Source organism: Lissotriton helveticus, chromosome 9 (assembly GCF_964261635.1).
Source record: "Lissotriton helveticus chromosome 9, aLisHel1.1, whole genome shotgun sequence".
Classification (NCBI taxonomy): domain Eukaryota; kingdom Metazoa; phylum Chordata; class Amphibia; order Caudata; family Salamandridae; genus Lissotriton; species Lissotriton helveticus.
In genome coordinates, this window is record NC_136070.1 from 957,413,815 (window position 1) to 957,439,289 (window position 25,475).

Here is a 25,475-nt window from a genome sequence, read left to right on the forward strand (position 1 = left end):
CACTAAGGCGTGTTAGTGAGCTGCAAGCGCTCACAATCCAAGAGCCATTCATTCAGATTCATCCAAATAGGGTAGTGCTACGTACTAACCCCAAATTCCTTCCAAAGGTGGTGTCACAGTTTCATCTCAACCAAACTATTGACTTACCAGCATTCTTCCAAAACCCACAAACGGTGGCGGAGAGGATGCTCCATACGTTAGACGTACGGAGGGCGTTGATGTACTACATAGACAGAACACAACACTTTAGGAAAACAAAACAACTTTTTGTTGCCTTCTCACCACAACACAAAGGCAACCCTATATCCAAAGCAGGAATAGCCAGGTGGATTGTTAAGTGCATCCAAATATGTTATCAAAAGGCCAAGCGCACTTTAACGATACCCCCAAGGGCGCACTCCACACGCAAATTGGGGGCATCCATGGCTTTCCTAGGGAACATTCCTTTAGAGGACATTTGCAGAGCAGCCACGTGGGTTACACCACATACCTTTACAAAACACTACTGTGTTGATGTGCATTCCAAGCAGCAAGCTGCTGTGGGACAGGCTGTTCTCAAGACACTTTTTCAGGTTTCTGCAGCTGGCACGGGCAACCGCCGCTAATGGAGGGACTGCTATGTATTCTATGCTAAGATATGAATTTAGCAGCCCACATGCCTTGAACTGAATATGCTACTTACCAGTATGCATCTGTTCTTGGCATGTAGGGCTGCTAACATTCATATCGCCCGCCCTCCTCCCCGGTGCCTGTCGCAGCTGCAGATATACTATAGTATTCAATCATTAGCATGGACATCCTTTACACTTTTCACTCCATCTTCTGCCACAATGGCGAAAAACAATCTGGGGATGGAGCCGATGCCCATGCGCACTGTAGTCCAGGGGAGGAGCCACCTATCTCAGGATACTTCGAAGACTCTTCCAGGACAACAATGTGCGATCATCCGGACCCAACACTAGGCGGCGATCTAATGCTAAGATATGAATGTTAGCAGCCCTACATGCCAAGAACAGATGCATACTGGTAAGTAGCATATTCATTATCAGACATCTTCGCTGTTTTGTATCAATTGGTCCTTTCTTGTACATATGGAAACCGTTTTTTACTAAACCACTGTACATAATTGATCACTGGTTCCATGATTCACTTGGGGATGCACTGCACAAAATTTATAATTGTTAAAAATTCTTAAAGAAATGATATATATTTACATATCAATGTCTTCTTTTTTGTTGCAAATATAAACATCGAATGTGTTTAATTGTGTAGAAGTTTCTATTCCCTCTTGCATTATCCCCTCCCTTACAAATGTATTGCCATTGTGCGCTTCTCATTCTATTATTATCTATTGTGTCTACGAGAACCGCTGTCTCTTTAGTATAACACAATTACCCTGGTTATTAGTAAGTAGGGTTCCTCATCCCATGATGTGTATGACTAAGAAATCGTCTGTAAGTTTACATAATACTTCATAGTATTGACTGTGGTCTTCACAGGTAGATGCTGAGAGACTTCTGGAGCTGACCCAAAAGATTAATGCTGAGGCCTCTGAAGAAGTCCATCAGGACCCATTGAATGAGAAGTTGGTACGGACATTCGCCTATGTGTGTGCTGGAGACCTGAGCCCTATCAACGCTTTTATTGGTGGAGTGGCCGCTCAGGAGGTGATGAAGGTAAGGATTAATTCTTCCACTACATTTGTTACCTATTTTCTAGAAATAGTTTGTTAGTAAGGTGTTTTTTCTTAATATGTGAGCCCTAGGCAGCATTTTCTGCAGCTCCCTTTAGAGGTTTGCTCTTATCTGCTGTCCTCCTCACAATCCTCAACATCTTCTCTTTTTTGTCTCTTCGGAAGACCCCTGTAAGCACTTTCTCACCCCATGGTCTCTGCTTACTTACCACCCTTTCTTCTGCTCCATCCAAGTCTCCTTCCCTGCTTGCACTTCCAGTCAGTCAAAACTCAAATCCCACTCATACAACTCCTCCACCTGTTATTTCTCCATTGTTTGTCTACTTTGCTGTTGGCTTTGCGCTTCAATATAAAAACTCAGATCATCTCCTGCTTCAAAACTCACTTCAATCCCCTTCTGCTGTCAATACTTAGTTGTCTGCTCACCTGCTCTCACCTGTCAGTTCCCTACCCACTCTGCGCCCAGTCATTTTCCTGTTCCATCCCAGCCTGCGCATCACACGCCTTCAGATACTCTCAACAGAGGAATTCCGTTCTCCGAGCATTGCCACTCTTCCCGCACCATAGATCCATCATTTGAATAGGTACATCTCCAGTACCCGATGGTCAGCCATGAGGGCCGTTTCCCCCCGATCGCAAACTTCCAGTCATTGAGCAGCAACAAGTGAGCAGTGGGGGCAATACCCCCATCCACCGGATGCCTCATCAATGTCCCAAGAGCTATCTTCGTGGTGCCCCCATCCCAGAGCAGTACCTGAACCTCTGCCTCCACTGCTCGAAACAGTCCAGGATCTTGAACAATGAATTTTTGCACCACATAAAGGAACTTAGGGAGATAAACATGCCCTACTCGACAAGGGCAGCTGCTGCCAGTGCTCTGCATCCCTACGAAAGTTCTTCTGTGTCCGTCCTGCGTTCTTATCATAGAACATATTACAGTCCTCATTCACCTTGACTCCCAGGTAAGTAAACCCGAGGTCTGACCACACCAACTGCTGTGGCCAATCACCACCCAGGGTCCAACGAACAGTGGGTACGCTAGGAACTCAACCCAGTTAAAGGTGATGCCAGAGAAGAACCCGAAAATGTTCTGAATGTCTCTTACCCTCAGCAACGAGTGTTCCAAATCCACCAGGCAGAACAGGACATTGTCTGCTGACAGGGAGATCACATCCTCCCTGTTCCCATCCCAGGGAAAACCCCGCAGCAAAGCGTCACGCTGAACCCAGGCTGGTAACAGATCCATCGCTACCGCAAAGAGCAGCAGGGAAAGGGGACATTCCCGCTGGGTGTGCCTTGTCCCAATTCAAATCCTCCAAATGTAAAACATTCACCTCACCCTCACCACTGTTCTGTGGTACAAAAGCCTCACCTACGCCTGATACACAGGTCCAAAGTACATACAATCAAGGTGGCCAGCAGATAGGGCCACTCCAGGAGTCAAATGCCTTCTTGCTGTCCAAAGCCAAGAGAAGTGCCTGTTCCTGTATACTGATCCACCTGGCCAGACAGCCAAAGAGTCCCCAGAGATTGTGATACATAGATCTATGTGGCATGAACTGTGCTTGATCCAAAGCCACCATTCCATCTATCACTTGGATAGGCGGTTAGCCAAGACTTTAGCAAGCAGCTTAGGTTCCAGCGAAGGGAAATCGCCTATACTAGGCACAGTCCTTCAGGGGCTTCCTGGGTTTGTGGAATAATACAACCTGCACCTTCCAAAGATCCTGCGGGAGCACCCCCCCCCCCCCGTGACTGAGCCTCGCAGAATAGAACATGCGGAGGCTTTCTCACCTTTCTCTTCACACACTTAAAGAACTCCGGAGGGAGGCCATTAGGACCCGGGGCCGTCCCACATTTGAGTTGGGCCAAGACTTCAGCAATTTCTCTCTCAGTGATATCAACCTCAAGCAAATTCCAAGCCTCCTTTCTGAGGCTAGGCATAGGGAGACTGTGCACAAACCCCCGCATACTGTCCACCGCCTCCCATGAGAGGCAGGAATTATAAAGAATGCTAAGATAATGAGCAAAGGTCAGGGATATTTCTGCAGGCATCTCCTCCCTCTCCACCCATGAGAGACCACTCGACCACTCGGGTCCAATGTTGGCCCTCCTCCTTCCTAGCCAACCCCGCCAGCAGCTTCTCTGCCTTATTTCCCATCTCAAAGAGCCTGCTTTGCCGCGCCCAGTAAAGTTTCCTCGTTTTCTGGTGGACCAGCCGCACATAGTCCTCCCTCAGCGGAGCTCTGGCTGCTCCACTTATTCTGCGTTCCCGTCCGACAGTTCCCTCTCCAACTCTAGCACCTTTCAGTGTCTCTTCCTATTCTTCTCCACCACATGCGCGATTAGCTGTTCTGGACCACTGTCTTATATGCCTCTGAGAATACCTTCTCAGAGGACACCAAACCCTCATTCTCCTGGAAGTACTGGCCCGACACCTCCAAAATGTGGCAGATAGTTTCCCAGTTTGTCAGCTCCCATGGGTCTAAATGCCAGCCAGAGCTGGAATGGGGCCTGGGAGCCCACAACTCCGTAACAATGGGGGAATGATCCAAAACGCCCTTTGTCAAATAGGCGGTATTTCTGTACCCTAAAATGTTGGGTCCCAGGAGCCAGAAAATAATTGAGGTGTGCCAGTGAGCATGAAGCATTGCGCTGCATACGAGAACTGCTGGTCCCATGGGTATGTTGCCTGCCAAATGTCCCCCAACCCCATAGCTCCCAAAAAAGCGTGAAGTCTTGTGTCATCCTTAGGTGCCCCCCACTGTCTGCACCATGCAGTTCACTTCTCTGTGCAGGGTCAGGTTAAGGCCCCCCACCAGTAACAATGCCTCCAGGCAATCAGTGATCCATGTCCTTATAATCTTCAAACCAGGTCGCTGGAAAGTACCAGAAGTTCACTATCTGACGCGCTCCATTCAATAAGCCATCTCCTGCCCAGTGGTGGGTCGCAGAGGGAGTGCTGCGGGGTGGTGGGGCGGGGAGGGGCAGGGTGGGGGGGGTAGTGTACTCGGACATACAACGGAACGGAGTAAAGTAAGTAAATAAATAAATACAACTATTTACCTTGTGCTCGCTGCATCGCCGAGTTGGCGATTCAGCGGACTCCATTGTATGTCCGAGTCCACTAACCCCCCACCCTGCCCCTAAAACCGCACCACCCAGCTGGATTCCCTCTGCAAGCCCCTACTGCCGCCAAACATCCCGACAAAACGGCCCACGTTTACGTTATCAGGAATGGTGTAGACCTGCAAACCAGAATTCCACCCCCCACAGGGCCCAGCTGAGTAACCCACATGAACCAAAGGCTTAGAAATACCCCTCCCCAGGAAGTCACAATAGGAACCATTCAGGTGTGTTTCCTGTAGCAGGATTAAGTCCAGAGCCTGTCACGCTAAGTACCACTTCAGCCTGTTCTCAAGCCAATTCAAATTCCAGTGGAGGACTCTAAGGGAAGTGCCCCTGGCTACATGTTGAAAACCCATCCATGCCAATGTCTGTGTGTGATCTGTGTGCCCCCTATACCCTATACCTCTCATCTGCCTCCTTGTCACCATAGCAATTAAGGACATTGTATCTCCCTTCAGCTGTACCTCCCACTCCACCCCCTTCCCACTCGTGCTGCGGGTATAAAATGATTACCCTCTCACATTGCTTGTAGTGCCTGTTGCTCCCCCAACTGTATGCACTGCTTACTACCAAGTCCATTAAAGGCAATTCCTGGACGGTCCCGCTGGTTCTGCCCCACCTTCAGCCCGACCCCCACACCTCAAGGAGTTCTATCGGCCTCTCTCAGGCAGGCAGCCCATCAGGCAACCTCATCTCCAATCATTTGGTGACCCACGGAAACTCCACCTCCTCTGCATTGGCACTGGAACTAGCCGGCCCATCCTCCGATGGTTCCGAAGCAGGAGCCTGGGTCGCCCATAGTTTCACTGAAGGCTGCAGGAGGCCACGCCGTAGCTCCACGAGCACCTTGTCCCTCTCCGTATGTGCCTTTGCCTTGGTGGGGGTCACCCTCAACCGGCTTCGGCTGCCGAGTCTGCCATTCTAGGGATCACTCACCAACTTGGTCCTGTGGCATCGGGTGACCTTGACTCTCCAACCAGTCCCAAACCTCCTTCGCTACGTACAGAAGTAAACCACTCTGATACAGGCCATAAACAACAGGGTGTACTTGAAGTTGAGGTGGCGCAAATGTGTCTTGATCAACAAAAAGGACTCTCATTTACTTTGGACGGTGTTGTGTAGTCCGGATAAATGCTCACCAGGCTATTGTCAATCGGTTAGTTCCTGTGAGCACGTGCCTGTTGTAGGATATGGTCCTGGTCCCTGAAATTAATTAAGTGGGCCACTTTGGGCCTGATGGCTGCTCCAGGCGCTGGGTCCAGCTCGGAACACTGTGCGCCCTCAACATAGATTACAGAGGCATCACAGTGTCTCCCTGCACTTCCGAGGCCAGCTACTGCTCTACAAACCTTTCCTTCAAGGATCCCTCTGCCTTCTCTGAACCCCCACCAGGTGAACATTGTTCTGATGGGAGCGTTCCTCAGCATCCTCCACTCTTGCCGATAGGACCTCCACCTCACTCTGCAGCCTTGTCCACTTGTCCTCGTGTTCCACCACAATTGGATGATCCCGGGCAGTAGTCAAATCCACATCCATGACCTTATGCCAGTTTGGTATAGTCCATCCTGAGAAGACCCACATCAATTACCACCACCTTAATCTTATGTTTCAAGGCATCTTTCATGTCCTGAAAGGCTGCTAGGATCGTGGATGTGTGGGTCTCCAGGTCCATCACTGGCCTGCCAGCGCAGTCCTCTGCCCCCACATCCCCTTTTACTGGCGCTGTACCTCCTTCTTAGTGTGCACCATTACAGGGGCAGTCAGTCTAAGCCTATGAGAAGCCACCATTGCCCCCGCCAGCTGCCGATAGTCCATGTGGCCTCCAACCAGACTCCTGGGGCCCCCCAGTCTGGGCCAGATGAGGGGTGATCCTCCACTAAGTCACTGAGAGTCCTAACAAGGACCCACTCCTCCTCCTCCAAGAGTGCCAACAGATTCAGGCATATGGTTGCACCACCAGATCCTACCAGAGGCCCTCCGCTCCAACAGTGGGCAACAAAGGCCCCTGCCAGCTCCCATAGCGTCACAGGCCACAGCACTGTCGCTCCCGGGCCAAATCAGCATACAGGGGGCCAATTCTCTGTGCACCTCGAGCTTACCAGGGCCCCCAGGGGTGGGAAGGAGCCTCACCATTCTCTGCATGTGGGGCCACTGCACCTCCAAAGGCCCCTAACCGCCTCCAGGCCCACCGTCTGCTCTCCCAGCACCTCTGCAGGACAACGGTCCTCTCACAATGCAGATGAATCAGCCGACTCCCAGCTTACCCCGAGCCCACCTGGGCCCCCCAGAGAGGGGGCTAGAACCTCCTTGCCAACCAAAAACCCATACCCACCCTATACCCTAAAAATACACTTGCCACCCAACACCCAATACCCAACCTAATCCCTAAAAATACCCTTGCCAGCCAAAACCCAATACCCAACCTATACCCTAAAAATACACTTGCCACCCGAAACCCAATACCCAACCTAATCCCTAAAAATACCCTTGCCAGCCAAAAACTCATACCCACCCTTAACCCTAAAAATACTACACACACACACACACATATATATATATTTATATTTAAATGCTTGTTACTTACCTGCAAAATAATTTACCATGAAACAAATTACGTGTGTGTGTGTGTGTGTATATATGTATATGTATATATATATATATATATATATATATATATATATATATATATATACACACACACATATATATATACACACACGCAGCTGCTGTCAGTAGTGGGAGTACCTGCCGGGCAGTGACGTGGGGAGGGGCAGGGTGGGGTGTTGTAATCTATGGATTACGGAGCTTTACAGGTAAGTAAACATAAATAAATAAAATGAATTTCGTTGCATGCACTGCATCCCCAAATGCGATGCAGTGCGCGCAACAAAATTCATTTTATTTATTTATATGTTTACTTACCTGTAAAGCTTCATAATCCATAGAGTACTACCCCCCACCCTGCCCCGCTCCCTCCCCATGTCACCGCCCGGCGGGTACTCCCACTACCGACCACGGCTGCACACACACACTTACCTGCAAAATAATTCCACACAAAAAATGTATTTATCATTTTTGTGATAAAAGGCATTAAAAAAATTGTTGTAAAAGACTTTTGTAGTAAAGGCATTTTCGTAGTTTAGCCTTCATTGTTGAGGGTGTTTCTCCCACTTCTTACGGGATCAGGCACTCCACTGCCCACTCTGCACGTGAGCTCCAGATTTCGTGCTTGCGCTCCCTTTTTTTCCTTCCTCTGGGTTGGAACGTCTCCGACTTTCCGTGTGATCCTCTTCGCTCCTTACTGGACATGGTTCATCGTTTCCCGCTTCTTTTCGTGGTGCGGACCCCGAGCCCTGAATTTTCTCACCTTCCCTCTGTCGTTGCCCTTTTCCTCTTCAGTATTCCCCTCTGCTTTTTTTTTTGCTCCCCCTCTCTTTTTCTCTTTCTATCTTCCTCTTTCGCTCTTCCTCCTTCTCTTTCTCCTATACCACCTCTCATGCTCCATCTCACTCCTCAGGCATGCTCCGGAAAGTTTACGCCGCTGCAACAGTGGATGTACTACGACAGCCTGGAGTGCTTGCCTGAGGACACTGTGCTGACCGAAGAAGCCTGCGCCCCAGTGAGTATTAATCGGTGCTATGCTATTGCCTATTACTAGGGTAGGAAGCTTATACTGCCAGAAGGCAGACTCAAAATACTTAAACTCACTTTTAATACCTAGAGTAGGGGGAGTAGCCGCATAATTGTTATCTTACTGTGTATTTGAGATGATCCAGGATGGTACTGTGGCACAGTTAGTTCTCAGAATTTCTAGCTCCTTCTTATTGGAATAAACTTCCTATTCACATACAAGAGTGTAAAGTTTACCATAGCTTCAGGAAATTGCTTAAAACTAGAGCTGGGCGGAATTTGCGTAATCGCATTACGCAAATCTCTGCAAAACGGTAAAAATCTCTGTGAACACGCAGAAATTCCGCGAACATGCGGAATTGCTTGTTCGCGATGCTTTTTTACTGTTCGCAATCACATATCTTGCGAACACGCATTTTGAGAACGCAAACACGCAAAACATTTTGCGAAGTTGCGTAACGCAGAATTTTGGGCAATTTTGCGTTCTCCGCGGAAGGCGAAATTACCCATATTCCGCAAATTCTGCGAGCGGAATGGAATTTACCGCCCAGGCCTACTTAAAACTGAACTCTTTTAATACTGTAGCCACTTCCCTGAGTTTTCTCTGCTGTGCCGAGATACCACTCTAGGGGTGATTCATGCACATTACAAGTTAATTTAACATAACATAACAGAAGAAAACAGCAGTGCCAGTGTGCTCTAAATAGAAAAGTGTATTTTGTTAATATTTGTATTATTTTGAGCCATTTGTTTCACACGTACACCTTATGACACCTGTTTAAGGCGCTTGTGGGAAAGAAGAGGGGACTTGAACTGTGTTCCTGGTGCTGAGGTTACCACTCTGATGATGTGAGTAGCCAGAAGTGAGCCATGGTGTGAACTCAGGATGTGTGAGGGCCATAGGCAGTTTGAAACAGGCAGGATTTTAGTCCATTAGTGAAGTTGGAAAAATCATCATGTCTTAGGTGTAGGCGGAGGAAGTTTCAAGGGCTTGAGACTGGAAAGTAGACCATCTTCCTGTCTGAACTGCCTGTGTTTGGCAAGTTGGATGGTAAACAGGCTCATTGATGCCAATGTTTAGGCATCTAGTTGGCTTGTGTTTTGGGAGGATCTTGCTTAAGTGGTGAGTGGAGTTACTGAAAGGTGTGGTTTCAATTTGTTCCACTTCTTTATCATTAACCAGCGCAGGGCCTTCAGTACTGGGTAATGTAGTCAGAGTGGTCCAGGCTAAGGATGGGTATTGCTGTATAATTCTGAGCTTTTTGCGAGTAGCCAGATGTAGATACCATTGCAAAAGTCCAGCCTGAGTGTAGCCACCAACAGGACCAGAGCTATCCTAGGTGGGAGGTCTAGCAAGGGGGAGGGGGGGGGTAATCCCTTTAGTAGTTGTAGGTGGTGGAAGATGCTTTAGATTATGTCTTTGAAGTGGGGGCTTAAGGTCAGCTTGAACCCAGAAAAAATCCCTTGGTTTCACATGTTTTACATTAGCTCAGGGTATACCCAATTGATGTGGGACATCTTAAACAGTCCACATACCCAATTACTTTTTTTGTTTTTATTGCATAGAAGTAGAAACATCTTACAGAAAGCAAGTAAGGCAAAGATACCTTGTATAGAGCAATTACAAATAAAAGAAATAATGTGGCTTGGTGCAAAGTGCAAATTTCGAGTAAAGCAAACTAGCAGCATTCACAGTTTTTCATCCAAGAGAGCGTAAAGAAAAATTCATTATACATAGGTTGATACTAGGATGCAGCTGTATCTACATAGACCGCCCAGTATCGGGCAAGTAAATAAAAATATACAGTCCGATAATCCAGGAAAAAGAGGCACAAATGCAAAGTGCGCAAAAATAAAGCCGCCTAGCAGCATTCATGATTTTGAATCAGAAGGCGCCAGAAACAGTGGTTCAGCTATGTTTAAATGGACCCTAAAGACACATTTTCATTATGAGGGGAAGACCCAGAGGACAAATAAATTGAAAGGGAAAAAAACAGAGCTAAAGTGACTTAGTGCAAAGTGCAGGTTTTAAGGAGGGCGAACTAGCAGCATTCATGGTTTTTATCCACAAAATCATATAGAAAATCTATTATACATTAATAAATATTAAAGTCCAGCTATGCCTACATGGACCTCCCCATAACAGGCAAGTAAAGAAAAATACAGTCAGATACTGCAAAAGTGGCATTAATGCAAAGTACAGAGTGCACCAAAATAGACTCAGCATAGCAGTAATGATAGTTTTCTCAGTTTTTAACACCCCCCCCCAAAGTGTAAAAATAGATCAATTTTCCATCAATATAGGTTAGAAACAAAAATTAAGCTGTGACCAGGTTGAGTGACAAAACGTATTTTCAGTACGAGGGGGAGACGCAGAGGAGAGTTATATACATGATACCAGGACCCCTTAATAAATGAAATATTCTTGTGAATAGCTATGTCCCAGGTTGATTTTCAATAACCTCTAAATGATGTCGTATGGCCAAAAGCCTCTTCAGATCCCCCACATGCTTTGCATATGCCTCTTCGAACTTCTTAGTCCGTATATTTTTTCTTTCTAGCCCTGAATGGTTGGAACCAAACATGTTCTCCAATTCTGAAGGATAAGGGAATGAGCAATCGTTAATGTGATTGCGATAAAAAAAAAAAATGCTTGCCCTCCTTGGAGACCCCAAACAGTACTAAACGTGTCCCCTGAAGCTATCCTAATCTGTGGAGCCTGGTTGATAACAGCGAATAGTCCTTCCCAGAATTGGTATCACTTCGGACATGTATAGAACGTATGGAGCCAATCCCCTCCACCTTAATGTTGGTAGCAAAAGCAGTGGTCGGAGACAGTTTATGAAGGGTTGCTGGGGTGTAGTATACCATCCAGCGAGAAATGAAGGAGATTTGCTTAAAATCTGCTGCTCTCTGAGATTTATGCCTCTTTAGTTGTTCCCGTCCAGTGGGATTATCGGAAGCTGGACTGAAAATTGATAATGTTGGGATGGATTTGCAGATAAGAAGAATTGTTTAGTGATGATTGTCCCTCGCATTTCAGGCTCGTAAAATATGTCCAATATTGCTTGGAAGTTGGCTAGCTTTTCTTTGTTAACGCTTGTTTTTTTGAATGGGCATATGACAATGCTGTGCTTGGCCTTTTAAAAGGTACTCTTCCAGATGGCAATGCGATATTGATTAGGGCAGTTAAGAGAGTGACCAAGTTTGACAAACCCATGTTGGCCTTCTTGGGTTTGTTAATGTTTGTTGGTGGGGTGTTCTTTGGATGGTTGACATGATTAGTCATGTTTTCTTTGTTTGAATAGTGCAAATTCGTGTTGGAAAGTGGTGTAATGCAGCACCACTGGCATCTCCTCGTGATATTCTAGAGCTGATGATGTTTGACTAAGTGACATCAGTGCCTGTCAACAACAATGGCTTCAGGCCACCACGAGCATGTGGTGTAGGGTTGTTGTCATGAGTGATGCTCATTTATATCGAATTAGGTGACTGTAGTGAGAGGCTATATCATTGTGGAGTTGAAACCTTGGCTTTGGTCTTTCTCACTGTATGTATTTCAATTTTAAATATGGCAGAACCTATAGGCAGGGTCATCCATTTCTTTTTGACTGACAAGCAAAGAGATGCCAATGCACTATACCAGTGGGGCCTCATATTTCTTCCACCTCTCTTTGGGGCACAGCCCACCACTTTTTGCGGCGTCTTACACAGTAGCGGCGGGTGTCAGATAAAAATGGTGGGCAGTGTGGGGAAGCAGTAACAAACAAACAAACAAAAACACTTACCTGACGCTCGGCCCTCTTCTCCTCGCCGATCTTCTGCTCCTTTGCTCCTCTGGACTCAGGCTTCCAAACTTCCCTGCGGCCAATCCCGACGCTGCTCTCACTATTAGAGCAGCATCGGGATTGGGCGGAGCACACTGGTTTTGCACTCCATTGGGAGCTGGGAGCCTGTGCCTGCTTGTCTCTCCACCCCACAAGGCAGCTTAGTTGGAGAGAAGTCAGTGCACATGACGGTTTGGCCAGTCTTAGACGGCAGGCCAAACCCTCCTGTGCACTGACAGCAGTGCATAACACCCCCATCCCCCTGCTGTAGTGCTGTGCCCCCGCCCACAAGACTCAGACGGACGAAAAATAAAATAATCATAATTTTATTTTTCGTCTGCCTCTTTGGGCAGGGGGGCAATCATAACGGAGGAGCCGCAGCTGGTCCAACATATGGGTTTTCTGGCATGAGGCTAGAATTACTCCTGTGGGACGTGTCTACTATGAACCTTTTGTGTTAGAGGCTATTGAAGCTATTAATTTTCCTCATCTCACTTCATGGGAAGAGAATTCCCAGCTGAATTCTTTTTTATAAGACATCATTTTGCATAACATTGGTGGTCCCTGTTAAGCCACAGCTATGGGCACTGTGCCCAGAGCCACTCAAAACCTGTGTGTTCAGACTAAAATCAGTTTTTTGCCTCTCACCACCCTAAAGGCACAGCAGATGCCACCGTTCAGGCTTCCACGCCTAACAACATATGACTGATGTGTTTCCAATGGGGTTAATTTGTTGACTGTCAACTGTATTGAACGGACATGTTGTAATAGTTTTTAACTCAGAAGTCACTCAAGTTACTGTACCCATGACCTTTTCACCCAACAGCGTCAGTGTCGTTATGATGGACAGATTGCTGTGTTTGGGCGTGACTTCCAGGAGAAGCTCGGGAAACAGAGGTACTTTCTGGTGAGTTAGAGGGGTTTTCATTCGGCAACTGTGAGTAATGGGGGAATGGTTTTAAGAAAATTAGTGATGAGTTGGAAGATGCAAAGCACTGGATACATAGAAACTAAACAATGATAGACACTGTTTTAAAAGGCAAAATGCCACCAACAATAGGGCCCAAGCACTGCATTTATTTACCAAGCCACTGTTGATTCCAATACATCAAGATCGCAGGGGTATGCAATTCCTAGTAAGTACGGATTTGTCTGCTTGGGTCAGTTAAGTTCCACAGAGTCTGCAAGGAGCATTACTCCGTAGGAACGAATGCCCTCCCAGACCTAGATAGGTGTTGTGCTTCATCATTGGGCTTTTGCTCCACGTCGAGCCGGTCCTGCAAATCATACCCCTGTGATCTTGATTAGCTCATCGGAGCATGTATGCTGGACTTTTATGCACTGCGAGTCCCTCCATCTTGATATATAGATTCCAATACATCACCTGCGTACAGTGGCCCATTTGATGTATGATTTAGCATAATTAATGATGCAACTTAAATAAATAGCCTAATGCATATGTGTCTACAAAATGTGCAACACCTTGTAAACTTTCTTTTAAGTCTACTGCTCAGCCTAGGATTGCTGGCTTCCTACCACACACCTGATGAGACTTCACCCTTGTGAATAGAGCTAAGAGTTTCTTCTTTACAACTGGTGTGAGCTGTGCAAGTGATGCTTTCTTATATCCAGTATAGGATTCCAGTCAGGGATATCTTCAATTTAGATTTTAAGGATGATTGGATTCGAGACACTCTTTTTTTTTTTTACATTTTCTATACTAATATTGAACAATTTTTGTGATGGTGCAAACTCTTCGTCCACATAAAACTCAAATTTTAGAGTACGAGTTCTTCAATTTTTGTGATCCTCATATTGAGGTGGGAAAGAGAGAAAAGGTGCTGAAAAACTGGCTTGTGTGCACAAGTGTCATTTGCACATACGTTAACATAAAAATGTATATAGGAAAGTTTTTGTGAAGGCCCATTGACATTGGGTTTCCACATTAAGACCCAACAATTATTCATTTGTAGTGTCCTGTCTTATTGTTTCTTGTAGTGCCTTGTGTCTCAAAAAGCTGCATTAAAAAATATATTGACTAAATCAAAGGTGCGCTACATCCGAATTGTATACGCTTGAGGATTCTAGTGCCTTGAACACCTAGACATTTTGTGAAAAATGACCGCCTACATTATGGGGCATATGTAGGTAATTTCCATTTTGCGATTCCCAAATAGCGATTTTTAAGGAATCGCTATTTGAGAATAGCAAAATGGAATGTAAGTAATAATTTGCAATTTTTTTGCGAATCTCCAACATTCCTTAATTGCGTTTAGCAAATTGCGAATCGCAATTAAGGAATGAGTGTCCCATTCATTCCTATGGGCTAAGAGGCCCATAAGAATGAATGGGGATACATTCTCAAATTGCGATTTTCTTTGAGAAAATCTAAATTTTAGAATCGCAATTCCAAGGGTGCCAGGGTGTCCAAAGGACACCTGTTGCACGCCTGGAATGTGCCTCTAAGTACATGTGGCGCACATACATGCCCTAAGGGCATGTCTGTGCACCACATGGCACTTTGAATTTTAAAAAAAAATGCATTTAGAAAGGAAATCGCAAAATACCATCTACTTGGAGTAGGTGGTATTTTGCAATTCCTTAAGCCAAAATCGCATTTTAAAATTCACTCCTACATAGCATTTAAGGAATCGCAAAATTGTGATTCCTTAAATGCTTGAGCAAAATAAGGAATCGCAATTTTTGCGATTCCTTATTTTGCTAATATGCACCTACATACCGAAGCACCGTTTGCGATTTGAAAACGCCTACCTAGATATGCCCCTATCCCCCAGATTCATCATTGTCCCGTTTAGCGAGTCCTTAATAGCGATTATTAAGGAATCGCTATTAAGGACTTGCAAAACGGGATTCATGTAGGCCCATAGGAGTGAATGGGGAGTCATTCCTTATTTGCGATTAGCAATTTGCTAATCGCAAATAGGGATGCGATTTCAAGGGTGCCAGGGGTGTCAAAAGGACACCCTGTAGCACCCCTGAAATGTCAATGTAGACTGATGTTGCGCACACACATGTCCAAAGGACATGTGTGTGTGTAACATACAACTTAGAAAAATGCACTAAAGTGCATTTTTCTAAGTTTTCGCTATTTACCACGAAGTCAGACTTCACGGGAAATAGCGGCCAAAAATAGCGAATTCGCAATTTCAAAATGGTTAATGAATTGCATTTAAGGAATCTCGAATAGAGATTCCTTAAATGCAATTCCTCGCAATTTAGCGATTTCGCAATTAGCGATTTTTGCATTTGGGATGATGAATCCCAAATGCAAAAATTGCGCTTGCAAAGGACCAGATTCTCAGAATCTGGCCCTTTGCGAGTCCATTTTTCAATGATGAATCTGGCTGTATGTCTTTTATATTTCCCAGCGAGCAGAATTATAATCTAGATTCTTTACTTTATTTGTGATTGTTGTCTTTCAATATGGTCATTATTTTTGTAAATTAATATTACACAATGGCTTGTTTATAGGCAAGCAGTAACAGGACATCTGCCAAACAAAATGTTCCACGCACTTTCCTCTTAGGCAAAAAAAATGGTGGCTCCTTCGTCGGGTTGTTGGGCCATTAGGAATCCCTTTAGGGCATCCCCAGGCTGGAATAAATGGCACCCTTTCTGGCAGCGACACCGATGCAAACCATGGTGCTCAAGACAGGAAAATTCCTCAAATGTCCTCCATGTGCTTGGAGAAAGATTCCAGCATGTGAGGAGCGTTAATTATGGTCTTCACTGTAACGAGCACCTACTTTCGGAGTCTTGCTCCAGAAATAACCAAGGAGAGAACATGGCTGCCGTGCAACCATGGCGCCAGAGACCACTTTACCTCGAAATGGTTCCATCTATGTACTTACTGCTAGAGATCGCGGGTCACCCGACCAATAATTTCGCCGCTTCGGGCCCATATATTTCAAATCACCAGATACATTGATCGGATGACGTCACAATCTACTACCAATAATTGTGGGATTCCTTTCGATTATTTCTAGTGTACCCGACTTACCATCCACTGTTACGGGTACCTATGACCACAATGGATCAGGGAGCTAGCTGTAAAAGGAAAGGCAGCAAATAATATACACTTCAATAAATGACTTTACTTTCATAAAATGACCACGGACAACTAGAAGTTTTATAAAGTTTATATAAAGTTCAAATCAGTGTGAAAATCCAACTTACATTGAGCAGAAAGTCAGTAAACAAAAAACCTTTGGATTCAAGAGAAATGAGACTGGGAACCTGCTAAGCTAGTAAACTAATCATACAAGAGTGGACATGGGTGATGAAGAATTAACTAGGGCAAGAATCATTTATGCTATGGAATGGGATAACTTTAGAAATCTAAACAGTTCGAGTAACGTGAAAAATAGGACTCGCTATAACTTCAGAAAAATCTCTTCATTCAGTTTAGTGAGAAAATTTATAGAACCCATCAAACCAGTTATAAACTGTAAACAGGAAATTATTTGTAAAAGGAAGGGTAACATAGGAACACGCTATGAAAATAAATGCATACGTTTCATGAGATGCAATGAGTTGCGGAAAAAGCATGGAAAAACTTATCATATGCAAAGATATGTCTTTATTAAAGCAAAGACAGAAAAATAGAAAGGTGCAGTTTCAAGAGATTTAGAGCGATATTTACCTAGACTGGTGTGAAAAACCAAACCCTGGCCACGGGTCAGTTAAGGACAGGAAACCCTCAAGGAAGGATACCCCTCAATGGACAGCAGGTACAGAATGGACACCCAGGACAGGACAGGAAACCCTCAGATTAGGATCAGGACAGGACCACCAGGATACGACCAGCACCCGCAGTTTGGGAGCAACGCCTGCGCTCCACCCTCTCTACAGCTATCAGTCAAGACCCCGATTGGGTCAGCGAACTCCCAGCAAAGTGCTCCGCCAGCACTATTAAGGTTTAGTAAAACCTTAGTCTATGGTCAATTTCGGACAGAGAGCTCCGCAGCACCTCTGTATCTTCAGTCACCTATTGTGTGCGTTGGGTCAGTGACAGGTCAGCTATTCAGACAAGTCGGACAATTTCCCTAGGTGAACCTAGGCTAGATATACTGTTTTGGGACAAGGTACCACCCCCCAATGTTGCAAAGTGTCAGAATCCCCAAATTTCGATTGGTCCTAAGGTAGGATTTGGTTAACACACCAATCAGAACAGACTATTACAAGCCCTACTTAGCATCCTAGGGTGCCGCCTAGCAAGATTGGGGTTCCCACGAGAAGTCGCAGAGAATACAATGGAAAGAATACAATTTGAAACAAATAGAATACAATCATGATGCCTGGGCTGGGTGAAGGTGCACGTTCCCATGCTGGCTCTGGCATCAACCTTCTTTGGCTTGGTTTCAATGTCACCGCACCATCGAGTGATTCTGCGCAGAAATACCCTCCAAGATGGACTCCCCAGCCCCGTTACCCCTCAGTGTCGTAGATACATGAAAAGTAAGCGAAAACAAATTAATACATAGAAATAAGTGAATGTATTACATGTTATAAGTTCGTACTTTAGTTTCATCTTTATAAAAATATACTATGCATTAGTGAATGAGAGCAACGGATAACATTACAGGAGCAGCAGCACAAAGCTTCAGCACGTTATTGCTATTATGCATGCGCACCCTTTCCCTCCAAACTACATCTACGTAAAGTCACGTGAGTGTGACTAACGTATGCGCAGAAGCAAACTTAAAAGCGGCGGCCATATTATGGACACGGGTTATTTGTATTGGAAAAACACATAGGCAAGCTTCGCTACTACACACGTATACCCAAAAAAAGAAATTAGTAATAACGTACGTTGGTTATGAGGTTATGACAAAATCGAGGTTCATGAATCGAGCAAGTCGCGATGCGAAATCTTGCTCTATCAATCCCCTCTTTGATGATATTTACTATCATCACACATAAATGGAACCAGATGCCAACTTTCTTTCACACTTTGTACAACTCTATCTCTTCCAACATGCGGTTCAGTTTTTCCTTTTCAATTTTGGTAGGGTGAGAATTTTTCACCCTTTTGTAAATCTTATTATTCATTTCTTCCAATTCAAGCTCATCCGCATTCCGTTTCACTCCTCTTGCATTCACCTGATACTTCTTATTATGCCTTCGGCATTAGCAACAGACGAATATGAAAAATAGGATAAGACCTATAATTCCAATTGGCATCAGTACTTTGAACAATAAGCTTCTACCTAAGTTAGCAAACCAATGACCTACATTTGAGAGACCATCAACTAGTCTCCTCCAGGCACTGTCAACCTCGAGTGGTTTGAGTTCTTTTTCCAAATTAGTAATGTTTTTCCCATATCTTTTTAGCTGTACACTTTTGTCCGGAATGTAAGTGCAACAATGTTGCGCCTTCAACATCCGGCAGACTCCGCCCTCTTTTGCTAATAAGGTGTCAAGAGCAAGTCTGTCCTGCAAAACCATTGATCTGATCGCAACCATTTCGGTATTGACCAGCAGAAATCCATGAGCTGTGTCAGTAGACAGCACATCCACTACTGTGGACAATTTGCAAATTCTGTGAGTGTTCAGAACCACTCCCACTCCAGGTATCAGTGCACTAAAAATACTACCCATTATTTCACCTACACTTTCTCTTTTACTACGCACTAAGCCATTAGTGTTTTCATTGCTTCCAGCAATTTCATTCACATGGTATATTTTCGGGAAGACAATGCCAAAGTAGCAGCTTCCATACCAGTGATCCGGCAATTTGAAATAAGCCTTGTCTCCACATATATAATAAATTCCAGGAAACACAGGCTCTGACCCATTTTTGAAACCCCAACCTCCAATTACCTTGTAATTGTGTTCACATTGACTGGAACCAATGAAAATGTTATTATAATAATCAGTCTTCTCGCGGTGAAGACAGAGTTTCCCTTTTCAAAATCCAGCAACAGAGCAGGCCCTGCCCCGCCAGTTGAGGTGCTCCCCATGTCCTCAGCCCATTTAGGAGTTTTCTGTCTTTTGTCATTGGCCTTTCTTTGGAAACTCTCTCTTCTCTTCTCTGCCATATTTAAAAATATTTTTTCTTGTTCATGTAATGAACAGGTCAAGTTGTCTCTATGTGCTTCAGCTATGTCTATATTGCCTATAGTCAGAAAGTAGTCTCCCATATAACGTATTACGTCACTTTTGGTATGTACAGGATTCAGATTTCCACGAATGGGAAGTTCAGAAAAGATCACGTCATTGTTAGAGTAATAGTACTGTAACGGTCCTCTTTTGTAAAATAAGCTTGCTAAAATACTACAGGAAATTCCGTATGTCAGGGGCAAGTGATGGTATGTCACGCCTTCAGCTACAGAGGTAGGTAGCTTCATGCAGACATAGCAATCTTCAATCTCCATAGTCTCTACATAGTGTACTAATAAGTTTGCGAAAACATTTGAGTGTGTCTGATTCCTAATTCCGTGGTAATGTAGTACTTCCTCATCTGATGCATCTAAGTCTCGTTTTGTTTGTCTGAGTGCTTTCTCACGTCTTTCTACACTTCGTGTTGTCAGTTCTTCAGTGTCAGTAATCTGTGTAGGGGAAATATTAGTATTTTTACTAACCATAAAGGGAATGAAAACTGTTAGTCCTATCCAAACTAATATAACTATAACTATACTACATATACATACTTTGCAGCATGTTTTGCAACCACTGCAACTAGGCCTTCCATTCGTTCTTGACTCAGACATTTGGGCTCAGAAGAAATTTCTCAACCCCTCTTTGTAAGTTTACACAGGTAGCTTACTCTGTGCAACCTCAGGTGAGCTCGTCTTCCTCTTCTTTGGAGTACTCAGCAACCTGTTCTCCGTCACTTTCGTCAGTGATATCAAGTTCCTCAAAATTTTCCAAGATTAAGTAGGTCCACTCCGGATCCTGATATTTTTCGTTTTGTCTTTTTATTCGCTCACTTCTTCTCTTGGAGCTATCTTCAGGTATTTCTGCAATTCAGGGACTTCTCCTTAGATCTGCAAGTTTCTCTTGGACTGTTTTTATTCTTAATTTCAGTCTCTTAACATACCTTGGCTCAAGGTGTTTCTTTTTCTTTAGTCTTTTAGCTGGCACTGTGACTTGGCTTTCTTCTAATGCTCTCTTATTTTCGCTTGTCGGTGGCGCTTCTGTTTCTGTTTCTTCCCTACCTGTCTGACTAGTCCCAGGTCTTGTATCTATTTCTTCTGCCTGGTCACTAAGCTGGCCTGATTCAGGTGAATTTTTGCTTTTGCTTTTGAATGTCTCTATTTCTTTGTCCTGAACACGTTCTTCTAATTCTAACTGATCCTGTTCAAGCACTTCCATCCCTTGATTTTCTTCTGCTTGAACTATTACACTTTTTCTAGTCTGTCCCTTTTCAATTTCAGGAGTTAGTGGAGGTGTGTCAATCACCTGATCTGTCCCTGTCTGACCTTCTTCTTCGTCCTCAGACTTGATGTGAATCTCAATGATCTGAGGGTCTTCGCCTGTGCCTTGCTCGTCCTCACTATTCCACTCTCTGTCTTCTCTTATTCGCTCTCTTGTTCTGAGTGGGTCTCCAGAGAGATCGACTATGGGTATCCAATCCTCTGGCCAAATTCCCGGCAGCTCGTCATCAGCTACTTCTGGACCAGTCTCCGTTGGATGTTTAGCAGTACTGGTGCTTGGCCATGCATCATCAGCTACCTCCGGGCCAATGTTTACAGGACCCTCCACTGGGCTGGTGCTCGGTCGTCTTTTGTCAGCTACTTCAGGGCCAACGTCTGCAGACCCCTCAGCTGGACAACCTTCTGCTCCAGGCTCCTCGTCAGGTATCACCTTCTGGGTATGGCTGGCATGGATCCACTTGGGAACGCCGGCGCACTTTACAGCAGTTGTCGTTACCAGGATTACTTGCCGCTTTTTCCCCCACCTCGGTGCTAGGCAATTTGAACGAGTGTGCTTCTTTATTTTAACCCAGTCACCAGGAACCAATTTGTGAACTGGAGTTGTCGGGTTGGCGACGGCGTCTGCCCCAATCTGGCGAGAGATAGAACGCACTTGGTCACCCAGTTGCTTGCAGTATTCAAGTACCAAATCATCAGAAATGCTTAACAGTTTGTATCCTGGTACCCATGCTTGTCTCATCACTCTTCCCATCAAGATCTCATGGGGGCTCAGGCCTGTTCTCCGATCTGGAATGCTTCTGAGTCCCATCAGAACAAGAGGCAAGTCAGCTATCCAGTTCATGCTAGTGGAATCACATATTTTGGCCAATCTATTCTTGATGGTGCCATTTATTTGTTCTACCACTCCAGAAGCCTCTGGATGATATGCACAGTGCAGTTTGTGTGTGATCCCAAATGCTTTGCAGAGGTGAGCCAAGATGTCATTCTGGAAATGTCCGCCTCTATCTGAGTCAATAAAGACTGGAACCCCGAACCTCGGTACTAGCTCTCTCAGCAATAACTTGGCTACTGTTATGGCGTCGCATTGTGTGGCAGGGTAAGCTTCCACCCACTTTGAAAATAGGCAGACAATGACAAGGACATATCGTTTTCCCTCACAACGGGGCATGGTAATGAAATCTATCTGTATTCTCACAAAGGGACCCCCTGATCTCCCAATTTTCATCAGCTCAACTTTTGTTCTCTTGCCAGCGTTGAACTGCTGACATGGCAAGCACCTCTGGCAAAGGGACTCTGCTACCTTTCTGAACTTTTTGTTGTACCAAGTCTGTTGAAATACCAGAACCATGGCATCCCTACCAATGTGTGATCCTTCATGTATCAGTCTGGCCATTGGGGCAAGTAGTTGTCTGGTAACACAGCCATACCATTCGGGCCCACAATGACACCATCCTCACGTCTCGGTCTACAACCTTCTTCCTTCCACTTCTCTTTCTCTTCCCAGGGCGTCACATGCTGCCATTCTCTCACTTCATCCCATGTAGGCACTTCTTCAAACATCCTAAGTTGGCAGCTGTTTCCAGTTCCACCCCGCTTCGGATTTATTCGCATCTGTTCCATGGCGCATTGTTTTGCCACTCGATCAGCAAAATCATTTCCCAAAGATACAGGGTCAAGGCCCTTCTTATGAGCAATACACTTGACCACTGCCAATTCCTTTGGTAATTGGATTGCCTCTAAAAGGTCTTGAACCACTTTTCCATTTCGAATGGGGGTACCTGATGAAGTCAGGAATTCTCTTTGTAGCCATAACTGGCCAAAGTCATGCACCACCCCATAACAGTACTGGCTGTCAGTATACACTGTTATTCTTTTGTCTTTTCCCAATTTGCAAGCTCTAATCAGAGCGATCAATTCGGCTACTTGTGCAGACTTTACTCCAAATAAATAGGACGCTTCTTCAATTTTCGTTAACGATACCACAGCATAGGCAGCACTTAGGCCCCCTAGTTCATGCCTCAGGCACGAACCATCCACAAACCATTCCTCATTATGCACAGGCAAAGGAGTTTCTTTAATGTCTGGGCGAGGTTTAGTACTGAACTCTGTCAGATCAATACAGTCATGCTCATCATCTCCCTTACCTTCCATTACCATTGATTCAGGGAGTAGAGTGGCGGGGTTTAAAATATTGCATCTGGTGATGACAATGTTTGCAGCACCCATGAGAATCCTCTCATATTTAGTCAGCCGACTAGGGGTGAGATACTGAGTTTTGGTTCGGGTCAATAGAATCACAAATGCATGTGGAACATACACAGTTACAGGATGTCCCATGATAATGGACTCACTTTGTTCTAAACTGGTGCATGTTGCAGCTACTGCTTTCAGACATCCCGGTAATCCAGCAGCCACTGGATCCAAAGTGGCAGAGAAATATGCCACAGGCCTTCTGGTTGTGCCATGTTTCTGAGTTAGGACTGACAATGCACAATTGTCACGAGTGTCACAGAATAGGCCAAACTCTTTGGAGTAATCAGGCATCCCTAGAGCAGGAGCTGTACACAGACAATTTCGTAATTTTGTGAAAGCTGTCAAGCTCTCGTCATTCCATTCAACTGGGTCTTTCGCTCCTCTCTTTGTCATCTGAATCAAGGGCTTTGCAAGGACTGCGAATCCCACAATCCATTGCCTGCAGTAACCTACAACTCCGAGGAACATTCTGAATTCTTTCTGAGTACGGGGTAACTGCATATTTTGGATTATTCTGACTCTCTCTGAGGTAACTTTTCTGATGCCTTTTTGTATCTGGTGTCCCAAATATTTCACTGATTTTGAACAGAACTGTAATTTCTCAGGGGCCACTTTATGTCCCTTTTCACTTTGATGTGATTTAGTAGGGCAATGGAGTCAACCACGCAGTCCCTATGACTTTTGGACGCCACCAATAGGTCGTCAATGTACTGGACCACAACGGACTTTCCAGGTAAGACTAAAGTTTCAAGACATTTTTTCAAGATCTGATTAAAGATAGAGGGGCTCTCTGTGTACCCCTGGGGGACCCTATTCCAGACATACACGTGACTGTTGAAAGCAAATGAGAAAATAAATTTCTGTCTGGGTGCAAGGGGATCGAAAAGAATGCATGACATAGGTCTATCACAGTGAAACATTCAGCATCCCAGGGGATCTGATACAGGATCACTGCTGGGTTCGGTACAATAGGACAGCAAGGAACCACTATCTTGTTTACCTTTCTCAGGTCCTGAACTACTCTGTACTTGCCATTAGGCTTTTTGATGCCCATAATGGGTGAGTTGCATGGGCTACTCATTACTTCCTGTATGATGTTTGCTTCTAGCAATTTCTGTATTTCAATGGCAACACCTGCTCTTACTTCTGCACTCATTCTGTAAGGCTTGGTATTGGGGTATACTGCATTTTCTCTCATGGCTATTTGTATGGGGTCTACGTTTTTCATTAATCCCACATCCTTTCCTGTGAAGTCCCATACTTCTGGCTTCACTGTCTGCTGGAGTTCTTCAGGTAAGTCCTGTATAGTCAGTCGTTTTATTTCTGAGTCAGGTCTAATTAACATTAGCTTGTAGATACCGTCTTCGTCTGGAGTTTGAATTTCGACGCCCTTTGGTGTGCAAAAGATGGTACAATTCATTTTGCACAGCAAATCACGTCCCAGTAAGTTTACCGGACTGGTATCACAGACAACAAATCTGTGCATTTGTTTGAAATTTCCAATTGAGATCTCCATGGGCTCGGTAACAGGTGTACTAATCAATTGATTAGATACACCCACTACTTGGATTGCTTCTCCCGAGAGGGGTAGGTTTGGAACGTCCACTGTTCTCACAGTAGAACGGGTAGCACCAGTGTCCAACAAAAAGGTGACATCATTTCCATCAACCTTTCCTTCAATGTATGGTCCCGACTGGTCTACCGGCAAGGAAGCGCCAAGTACGCACTCCTCGTCCTCCCCTCTCAGGCCCCGTCAGTACTGGTCGTCACAGAAGAAAGTGTCATTCAGTAAATACTGCGAAGTTGCTGTATTTCTATTTTCATTGCCTCCCCAGATCTCTACGTCATCACCCTGTGGTGATTTTCCCTTAAAAATAGGTTTTGGCGCTCTGGGCACTTGGATCGTTTTTACCTGCTGCTGGGTCTTTCTTTGTTTTTCATTCTGCGTCTGTGGAATTAAATCAGGTGTTTGGGCATTATCATCTTGTAAATAGGGACACTCGTCTCTCCAGTGTCCAATTTCTCCGCACTGATGGCAAGGAAATTTCTTCTTAGCTTCCTCTCTACTCATTTTCGGTCTGGGCTTTCCTCCACCCCCACTCCCAGTGCTTTGGTTCGGGGTAGTTTTGTTCATCTTGTTTAACTGCTTTTCCTGTTGTTCTGCGAGCTTTACTTGAGCCCACATAACCTTCTCCTTGAGAGCCTTTTTCTTTTCTGCCATCTCGTCCTCACAGTACTTTGCGTACCGTAGGACCTCATCCATCTTTTTAGTATGCCAACAGATTTTATTATCTTTTATCCACTGACAGATTTCGGGCCTTAAACCGTTTACAAACCTGTAAATGAAGTGTGTCATATCCTTCATCTCGATGTTATCTATACCGCTGTATGTTTTGAACACCTGCAACAGCCTTTCATAAAAGGAATGCACTGTCTCGTCCCTTTCCTGCGTAGTTCTATCTATCTTGGTCCAATCAGTTTCCTTTGCCGGCACCTTTAATTTCAAATGTTGAATTACTTGTTCATACTTCCTCATCACTTCCT

At 44.9% G+C, this 25,475-nt stretch overlaps 1 protein-coding gene across 1 annotated transcript in view; it reads left to right on the forward strand.

Moving 5' to 3' along the window:
• UBA7 (ubiquitin like modifier activating enzyme 7) overlaps positions 1-25,475 on the forward strand; it is a 1,199,654-nt gene that overhangs the window by 118,305 nt on the left and 1,055,874 nt on the right. The window contains exons 10-12 of the mRNA XM_078661236.1: positions 1,500-1,676; positions 8,340-8,441; positions 13,106-13,186. Of these exons, the coding sequence (XP_078517362.1) occupies positions 1,500-1,676; positions 8,340-8,441; positions 13,106-13,186 (360 nt within the window). The remainder of the gene's footprint in view (positions 1-1,499; positions 1,677-8,339; positions 8,442-13,105; positions 13,187-25,475) is intronic.